At 37.4% G+C, this 10,190-nt stretch overlaps 1 protein-coding gene across 10 annotated transcripts; it reads left to right on the forward strand.

Moving 5' to 3' along the window:
- The first annotated feature begins 209 nt into the window (after positions 1-209).
- Positions 210-6,882, forward strand: LOC126624047 (uncharacterized protein At5g41620-like). Of its 10 annotated transcripts, none has more exons than XR_007623967.1 (12): positions 210-517; positions 1,646-3,272; positions 4,549-4,658; positions 4,766-4,839; positions 4,947-5,169; positions 5,426-5,550; positions 5,646-5,799; positions 5,891-5,958; positions 6,062-6,143; positions 6,230-6,361; positions 6,447-6,575; positions 6,688-6,882. XR_007623967.1 is itself a non-coding variant. In XM_050293041.1 (2 exons), exons 1-2 carry the CDS (start codon positions 266-268, stop codon positions 3,185-3,187), a joined length of 1,794 nt encoding a protein of 597 aa, XP_050148998.1. In that variant the 5' UTR covers positions 210-265; the 3' UTR covers positions 3,188-3,504. The 10 variants fall into 10 exon arrangements, 1 of the variants encoding a protein (XP_050148998.1); XR_007623970.1 differs by having other exon boundaries at positions 6,230-6,282; XR_007623971.1 differs by having other exon boundaries at positions 4,947-5,047; positions 5,117-5,169; positions 6,062-6,361.
- Positions 6,883-10,190: the final 3,308 nt, after the last annotated feature.

The following is a 10,190-nucleotide window of genomic DNA, read 5'->3' on the forward strand; positions in this document are numbered from 1 at the left end:
ATATTATTATTATTATCATTCAAATTAAGATAAGATGGAAAATAAGAAAGAATTTAAATCTGTAACGCAACATAATGAAGATAAAAGTTAAATGTACACTTGGGAAAATTTGACATTTTTATTTTTATTTTTGTTTAATTGGTAAACAGTAGTAAACAGAGACATGTAGACATCAATCATCGGTATAAAAAAGCATTGGACCACTCCACTACAAAAAGCACAAGAAACAACAATACGCTCGGGCATTATTATATATGAGCACCGAATGAACCAGTCAGGCGGTGCCCATTGTCGTGGCCGGAAAACTTTGACTTACCGGCGCCGGAATTACGAACCTCCGCAGAGTCCATTTCTTCACTGGAAGTTTGACAACGAAAAAACAACCGGCGGAGTCGTCCAGGCCTCGGCTCGGAAGCTCGCCGCGGGGCTGTGGCAATTACGCTTTAGCGAAATCTCATGGGGTCGGGAGATCAAATTCAATTCTTGCCCTTCTGATCCTTCTCCTCCTCAGCCTCAGGTGATTCTGATTTATTTTCATGTTTTTTTTTTTTTGTCAAAAAATTATTTTTTAAGTATTTGGTAGTGTAGTGACTGTTATATGTATTTTGTAATGTAGAGTTGTATATGAAATGGTTATTAATTGTACATAGCATTGTTTTCTGAACTTTGGCTGATGTTTAGACTAGGTCAATGAATTAAAAATCCCTTAATGCGATGATTAACTAAAAGCTAGTTTTATTTCTCGCCACTTGTAAGTGAAAAAGTCTGTATTTTTACTTGTACTGTGAGTTCGATAACTAATGTTTAGTGTATTGTGTGGTTTAACCTAAATACTCAGTAGAATATCTTTATATCAAAATAAAAACCCGTAAGCCCTTACTCAAAGTATATAAACAATGTGGAGCATTAGTCCTAGCTAGAGATTGTTTCCGTTTATATTTTTAGGTTAGGCATGACTACGGGACAGAGGTTCAGGGCCGAAGGGGTAGAGGAAGACCTAGGAAAACTTTGGAAGAGACTCTAAGAAAAGACTTAGAGTACTTGGATCTAACGGAGGACATGACACAAAACCGAGCGCAATAGAGTTCTATGATTCATATAGCCGACCCATGGGAAAATGCTTTGTTATTGTTGTTGTTGCATGCTTTTGTTTTTAGGTACTTAAGAAAATGACTACACTTAAATCCTTTGTTTTTTTTTTAGCTAAGGGTTACACTTTGAAGAAATTCAATAATGTTTTGAAATTATAGGTTAAAGAATTGATCTTTGAAGTTGGGACTCATGAGTTCTTGTTACCATGTCATGAAAATACAAAAAATCACGGTGCCGAAACGAAGCATGAGCTACAAAGCTCTCAATTGGGTTCAAAAAACTAAGTTATGAATCAAATGTTATCTGTCCTTTCTCACTCAATGGTTTATGCCTTGAATTGATTATAGTCTTTCGTACTAGACTGAATTCTCGTAGGGTAGGATTGATCTTTTCTCAACTTTACGCTACTCGTCTGAATTATGCAAAAGCTAAATATTTGAATATACCCTTCAATTTAAGCTAGAACTTACCTAGATATAAAAATTATTTCAAAATTCAATGCCTCAAATTTAAGCTTCTAACAGTTATGTATCATTTTCTTTTGATTTTGTAGATTGAATCGTCTTTGGCAACTACCAAATGTGCATCGGAGAAGGCAACAAAGTGGGATCGTGGCTGCTCAGGAGAATCTGATGACATCTATCAGTTTTACAGCCATATGAAACTTCTCGAAGATTGTCAAGTTACTACTAGTTCTATGGCATCGGCTTTGAATGCAGAACTAGCAGAGGTTAGATTATGCATTCGTGAGCTGCAAGCTAAGCGAAAGTCCTTTAAGATGAAAGTCAAACACTTTTTGAGGAAGCTTGAAGAGGAAAGAATCTCTTGGCAAACCAGAGCTCACTGGAACAATCATGCTATTAAAGACCTGAAGGAAGAATTAGGAAGGGAAAGGAAACATCGTCAGCAGATGGAAAATGTTAACACCAATCTGATAAATCAGTTAGCTGGTGTCAAAGTGTCTGTAGAGCAGTTCATGAAAAAATATGAGGAAGAGAAGAAAAACAGAAAATTCATGGAAGAAGTTTCTGGTGAACTAGCTGCACAAATTGGAGAAGACAAGGCCGAAGCCGAGGCATTGAAGAGAGAATCAATTAGAATTCTTGAAGAAGCGGAGGAAGAGAGGAAAATGTTTCATCTAGCAGCAGTTTGGCGTGAAGAGCGGGTCCAGATGAAGCTGATCGATGCAAAACTATCTCTTGAAGATAAATATTGTCAGCTGAACAAGCTGATAACAGATGTCGAAACTTTCTTAAGGTCAAAGTTTGGAACCCTGGATATGGCGGAGTTGAGAAAAGCTGAGTTGATCCTACAGGAAGTTAAGTCATTGAATGTTACTGACACTGGGGAATTTTCTTACCTTCCTCCAAACTCAGATGAAATATACTCTGATTGCAAAGATCTCCAACAATGTGAAGGAAATGATAGGGAGATTGAACCATACGTTTGTCGCAGTCCATCTAGCCATAATTCCACAGTCCATCCCATGAATCCGGAGGATAATGGGTTCAACAAAACTTCTTTTCCAATGCAGTTGAATTGCTTTAGTGATTATGATAGTTGTTATGGAGATGCGGGTTTGGATAACATGAGTCATGCCGAGGATCATCAGGGTTCTTGTGATTCATTGGTAGCACGCAATACCAACGTTAACAAAGTTGGCCAGGCCAAAAATGTATCGAGGAGAAGTGAACATAACACCAATGTTGGTCAATATTCTCCAGATAGGGAAATCAGTGAGGTGTGCTCACCATCGGAGAAGCAATCAAGGCAAGAGGCATCTCCTACATCTAAGATATCATGTCCAAGCAATGGTGAGTTTCATAAGATAGTTTTGGATGAGGGTGAAAGGAGGCTTTCGAATGGGATTACTTCACGTCAGGGAACCAAGGCATATCGAGGTTTGTTTCAACAACGAGTTGAACAATGGATCCCAACAGACATAGCGAATCCACACATAACTCGAGGAATGAGAGGATCCATTGAATGGCCGCGAACCATCCAAACGAATTGTTCAAAGGCCAAGCTTTTGGAAGCAAAAATAGAAAGCCAGAAATCTCAGTTGCGCCATGTTCTTAAACAGAAGATTAGGTGAATTCGGTGTTCGGTGCTCGAAATTTTGTTCAAGTTCCATTCGAACTATGATGTGGCTGATGCACTGCATATTCCTCCACTTTAAGGTACTGCACATCATCTGCCATGCCATATATCTTTTGAGTAGCAGAGTGAGTGTTGGGGGAATCTCTAAACTTTAAGCAGCCAACATACCTGTTTTTGGAACCCATAGATCGAAATACTAATGAAAGTATGTAGCTATAAAAAAGTACACAACTTGTTTTCCTTTCGTCACAATGAATGTATGTTATTTTTGCCAAAAATTCAAGAGAAGAATGCATTCAAGCTCATTAATCATTTATATTGTCTGAATGGTTCGAATCTTTTTTCTCCGTAGTTTAGAGTCTTTAGACGAATGTCTCAAGAATGTAACAACTTTCTTTTTTGCAAACATACCCACCCACAAACCAACCTTCAAGGCCACTTGAGATTTGGACCATTTATTACACCTTTTTGAAGATCAATTGAAATAAAGCTAGTTTGTTGTCTTTGAATTAGAATCTCAACCAAAAACCACATTGTTGAGTGCCAATTCCCGTTCGCCCATCTTTCTTCCCTCTAACGACTCGAATTGTCACTTGTTCGTGTCACTCACGGAGCGTGTAGCATCATGTTGGTTAAGGAACATTCACCTCTATATCTTAGTTTTAAGTCCTTGTATCAAAAGAAAAGAAAAACAAGTCAAACAGTTACATTGAAAATAAAGTGGGTCGAATTTATTACAATGGCAAAGCTCAATAGAAGTGGGTTGAGCTGTAATAAGTGCATCAGCTTAATGGGTCACCGATAACTTAAACGCTATTGTTTATGAATAAAGACTTACACTAAGGGGGTCGGGGAATGATTATAATAATGTGGTTCAAATTCGTCTTTGAAAAAAAACCGAAACTAAGACCTCTTACTTACATGTGAAGATAAGCATCGTATTTAAACTGCCACTTAGTATTACGGTCTAGTGGTATTCCTCTTTACTTGTGAGAGGTTTTAGGTTTGATTTTCACCAAAGGCAAATTTGAACTAAATTATTGTTAGCCCATTGTGAAGCTAAGCCTACCGTTTGTTCAAAAAAAAAAACATCGTATTTAAACTTAGAACCATAAAGAGCATGGGTGTATGCTTATATATTTTGGTCTGTTTTTAATATTCGGTGGTTCGGACCAGGAATATAAATACGGAAGATTGATTGCAACTTCTTCAGTCACCAGAACCCTAATTTTCGACTCTTTTGCTCTTTTGCTCTTGTTCTGTGTTTCTTTTTTGCCCTAGAACGACGCTTTTCTTGCCATAAATAGTATATATATATACTTATGTCGCGTTGCTTCATTGTTTGAAAATTTGCAGACATGACAGGAGTAGTCCATTGGATGATTGAGTATCCTGATCCTGGTTTGCAGACATGGTCCATTGAGGTGTTAGACCCTTGGAATGATAGTTCGTACAAGAGGGCGTTGGTAAGAATTTAGCTGAATTGTATACGTTTACATCCTACACCTGCTGTATATACACTCGTTGTAATTTGAACACCCCTCCCCTCCCCATGCATGTTATTGTGGAGAAGGCCGCGGTTGACAACAATTCTGATAGGGGCAAATTATTCCGGTAGGAAAATCCTGAATCGTACGATTTGACAAGGTTAGTTTCCAATTCCCCTCGTGATTTTATTATCTTGGTTTGTAATGCCTCAGTGGGATAAAGATTTTTTTGTTTTGTTTTCATCTATGCTTTTGCTATTTGCTCAGGCAGTTTGTAGAGGAACGCAAACCGTGAACTTTAAATGCTTGGAAATTGAGGCAGGCGCATCCACATATTATTCCAGCTAGAGTTCTCCAGCATCAAACATGTTTATGCCCTCCTATGTATTCAGTCCGGTGGAGGTAATTACCATATTCTAATTTGAGCCTCCATGCAGGTGAGTGTGGAGACGGATGCAAGGAGAGACGTTCCTGGCTTTAGAGACAACAAGTTAGTTCCCTTATTTTCTTGGTTGTGTATTGCTACAACGGAATAGGACTTGTCCCCTTCTTGGCATAGGATTTATCCAAGCATATTGCGACAATAGCTACTAATTTTCACGCTCCATATTGTTACATAAGATTAGCATACAGAAAGGAATACAAACTTGTTACTACAAAGGCGAACTCATTTGTGTCCATAGCTTTCTCTCAAGTGAACGGGTTCTCACATGGTTTTATCGCCTATCCTTTGCTTTTGAATGCAGATACCATGTCCACCGTGCTATTCCTCTTGGAGCTTTTGTCAAGCTTATTCAGCTTCGTCTCGAGGTTATAGGAATCACGGATCCTGTCTTTGTGTATTCCAAGAACACCGCTAAACCTCCCAATGGTGAGCAAAGCTGCATTTCTTTTTTTCAACAAATTAAATATCTTATTCCCAAATTAGTTGTGGTTGTAATAACTCTAATTCTTGCATTGATACAGAGATCTTGATGTCTGCAATTGACAAGGATGAGGAAAATAAGGATGAAGATGGATTTCTTCACTTGATATACACTAATGAAGAGGAAGGAGTACCAATTCCAGCGAAGAAAGCTGCCACAAGGCACAAAAGTCCTTGCAGATTCAAGAGGAGGAAGTTAGTTGTCAATTACCTTGATTTAGTTATCTTAATTTGTTCGCTGCAATGGGAAAAATAAAAAAATCGTCCCCTCCATTTGTGCTTGTAGGAAAATCGGAATGATCCAGTTTTCAACTCCCATTGGTCTGTTAGACTCCTGGAACCTGATCAATACAGGTAATTAGTTTCCCATTCCATTGTGCTTTATTTATCTTGATTTGTATTGCTACAGTAAAATAGCATAGCTGTTTTTTCATCTATGCGTTTGATTTATGCTCAGTGGTTGTTTGGAGGCGGACAAACCACCTAGACGTAGTTTAGATGCTTGGAAATTGAGGGAGAAGCAACCTGACCATATACCAGTAAGTGTTTCACTGCATTAAATTTGCGTATTTCCTCCTATATTTGGTGGACGCAATACCGTGCTCTATTTTGAGCCTCCGTGCAGGTAAGGGTGGAGAAGGACGCAGGTAGTGACATTCCTGACATTGACATGAAGAAGTTAGTTTCCAATTCGATTACGCTTGGGTATCTTGATTTGTATTGCAAGAATGGAATAGGATTTGACCCCCTTATTTAGGTATGCTTTTTTATATCATGTAGCTTATCTAGGATGAAGGTGGTCTCACATGGTTTTGTCGCCTGGCCTTCGTTTTTTACTGCAGATACAATGTCCATCGTGATATGCCGCTGAGAGAATTTGTTGACTTTAGAATATCGGTTAAGGATTGGGTATGAATCTCCATGGAAAAAGCCTATGTTCGTCTACTTCACGAACACCGAGCCTCCCATTGGTGAGCATAGCTGCAACACATTTTTGTTTTAGTCCGGCAGTAATAACATCCTTCTTTTTCCCTAGTTAGGTGCGGATGTAATTAACTCTAACTGTTGAATGTTGTTACACAGATACTACCTTGATGTCTGCAGTTGATGAGAAAAACAGGGACGAAGACGGGTTTGTTCACATCACCTACAGTGGAAAAGAGAAAGGAGGCTGGACCCACTGAAGAGCTCTGGGTCAGTGATCTGATCTGAGCTGCTTTGATATTTTTAAGCCTTAAAACTGGTCTTTGAGATCAATGGCACTGCATTGGACTTTAATGTTTGGAGTTGGAAATGTTTGATTAATTGTTTTTGGCAGTTGGTTTATGTCTAATTCTGGATTAGTTTTCTTTCAATTTTGCTTTCCAAACCGTTCTTCCCGACGCTGGCGGGATGTAATTTCATATAAAAACCTCATTTTCTCTCACTCAGTCCGTCATCTTGTTGCAATAGCCGTTGCAGATGCTTGTTGAATGCTCATTTAAACATGTCCAACTAAAGACGAAGCACTTTTTTAGAGGTTGCCGAGATGCTATCTTCTAAGTTCTATATCTATCGGGGAGGACTGCATTCCGGCTGGCCTTGTCCCAAAATCAATCTGTTTACGCATCAATTCTTCGAGCTGGGATCGCAGCTTGTCGTCCCTCGGTTGTTTTTCTTGTCTCGAGAAATTTTTTTCAGACTGTTCCCTTAATTTGGTTTTACGTAGCTTTATGCTTCTAGACTAAAAATATGTTAGTTGGTTATAAATCGATTTCAAATGTTGAAACAGTAGGGTTTATATTGAAGATGGTGAGTAATTACATAAAGATGAAATACACTTTCTACTTTTTCTTTACTTATAAGATTCTACAATGTAGTTGATGACTAAATTTCAAGGTTTTGGCTCTTTCTAAATACCTAAGGTGTATTAGAGAGTGTAACACCAATAGCCAAACCTTGTGAGTTGTTTCGACTCGCCTAATCCTTCAACTTCCTCTCTTTTGTTTATCATTTTGTTGCTCATCTCATTCTCATGTATTGTTTTAGTTGCTCTAATAATATTATATTATATCAATTCTCTTTCAAAGATATTATCCAATATTACTTGAGGATTAGAACCGTTATTTTGTAAACCACTTTCTAAAGAGGAAAATGTTACTAAATTAAGAGAATAAGCCCTGACAAATATAATCAGCCCTGACAAATGTAATCAGCCTGCTAATATAAAATTAAGGTCAAACAACTTGCTAAAAACACATTAAGAATTAAAGATGATGATCATAAACAGCATGAGCAAGGCAGGTTTGGTTCATCCTCTGATGTTTGACATTGCTGGATCGAAAGAAGACTATGATCGATGCCCGCGAACGTTCGATCAATCATTCGTTTTGGACGAACAAGACCTGTGGTCCTGCAGTTCATAATTGTACAAACAATTCCCACCAGTTGATGATGATCAAGAAATTGACTGGCCAGCATTGTCACAACCACAAGTCTTTGGCATCGATCGTGTCATGCAAGTGGGACGATCGATCTACCATGTTCACCACTAATAACTTCATCAAAGTGTAGGTATACTTTCTTTCAACTGTCGTTACAAAACTGGCAAACTGCATACACCAAATATACAAAAGTATTCACTTTGAAATCATCGATATTGATAGCGTGGAAAAACTAAAAGGAAAATGATTTTTCGCAAACTATTTATTCTATGTGCACATTTATTTATTTTTGGTCTTTGATCAAATAAATTAAAAGAAAATCGACCAGCATAAATAATTATATAGAACTCGGTGTGCAAAACAAAAAAATGATGTACGGGATTTATTTCTCAAATCAAATATACTCACATGGCTGACCCCAACATCAACACGCATGATTGTAACAACTCAAACAACAGGAAACGATGGGTCCTCTCTTATCGTTTGATGCATATGAAGGATAAAAACAGCCTACCACCGAGCTTGCTGCCAATCAACAATAATAATGTTCACAATAAAATTTTATCAGCATTGAATTTTTGTGGTAAGCTTCCTCTTGAAAAATAGTTGAGTGTGACCTATATTTCCTTCCATCTCTGCAGGTTGAAAAAGTTGTGACAGAGATAGAAGATTGAGGAACAAGAAGAGATCCATTAAGAGAAAGATTTATCCAAGAAAAAATTCGATGGATTATCTTCCAAACTTTGCCTCAATAATTGTCTTTGCAATAATCTTCCTACTACTTCGATTCGCTCACTTTCCCTGGTTTTTTGGGTTACATGCAAGACATGAATCGAACTCATACCTAATACCTATATTAATCTCAACCGCACTCACCTTCATGTGTTTTCATTTGCTAATAATTAAGTCGCGATTTTGTTACTAAACTAACTACAAAACCTTGATTAAAAAATCTTACAACCCAGTTGAAAATCTCAGTGGATACAGTAATTTTGCTCCAATGATTGGAGATTTCTATAAGACAAAATGGTTAGGTAAATAGAGTCTAAGGGATATATATAAAGTATCTGGTATTTCATGCAACTTGTGTTTCAAATTGGAGCACCAAGTTGGCCAAACGTCACAACGATGAAGGGATGGTTTAGCATGTGTTAGTTCAACTTGAAAACGAAAAAGGTATTTTACAGGCTAAAAGCCAACAAAACAAACCAAACATCTTGTAAAAAGGGAATATAGATTACGCTCTTCTTCTTAGCTTTACAGCTTTCATGTGTACGAGATGATACAATTTTGTTCCTGCAAGTAAACAAAAGGGACGATCAAATATGTTCTCTTTTGAACTTTCGTAAACATAAAAATATCACTATTACGTTAGAAAGTTAAAACACATAACAGTAGAAGTATTTCATCAAACAACCTCAAGTAAAGAGAAAGGGTAACTTTGATAATTTCAACTTGAGCAACAAAAGTTTGCTGGCTCTGCAAGTATCTCTCATGCACGAATAGCATGTTCTTGGCCGACCTGACAACCCAAAGTCTCCTCTACTAACCGACAAAACCTCCAACAGAAGCCCTTTGATTCTTGTCCTTGTATAATTCTGTGTTAGTACAAGAATCCCATGTTATATTAATCCTAAGGCCTGACTTTTTCTTGCCTTACAATAAAATAATATCCCATGATTCATATCCCTACTCCCCTAGTACAATCATTCCTCAACCATTTGATCCTCTGGATCTAATTTAAAATATGAAATACATATCATAGTAATTTGAATTCCGATTAAGAAAATTTTTAAGTGTAATCGTTTCACTCTTTTATCATGTAAGATGGAGATAGTGAAACAGATATATACATGGCAGATTGGTATAATATCTTGGCAAATTGAATTTAAACAAAACTAGCTTGACGAAAAAAATTGTTGTGGTACAAGATATTATGTTATAACTTTGTGCTTAAAGCACTCATTATGTGACCATGTTACATGATAAACTTCTTCAAGTCATATGACGAGCATTGTACTGTATAAATACATCGAGATGTATCCCTAGCAATATTAGGCTTCACAAATGGATCGTTTTTGTCGTATTCGTCTCATTTTCATGTTATACTCGTAATCTTAACGAGTCATGTCGTACAAAATCCGTTACCTTAATGGCTTATTA

Source organism: Malus sylvestris, chromosome 5 (assembly GCF_916048215.2).
Source record: "Malus sylvestris chromosome 5, drMalSylv7.2, whole genome shotgun sequence".
Lineage (NCBI taxonomy): Eukaryota > Viridiplantae > Streptophyta > Magnoliopsida > Rosales > Rosaceae > Malus > Malus sylvestris.

What these genes read in the sequence shown, in the direction of transcription:
- LOC126624047 (XM_050293041.1), top strand. Translation starts at nt 266, where the DNA reads ATGAACCAGTCAGGCGGTGCCCATTGTCGTGGCCGGAAAACTTTGACT. An exon ending in CTTCTCCTCCTCAGCCTCAG is followed by an intron (nt 518 to 1,645) that starts GTGATTCTGATT and finishes TTGATTTTGTAG; the next exon opens with ATTGAATCGTCTTTGGCAAC.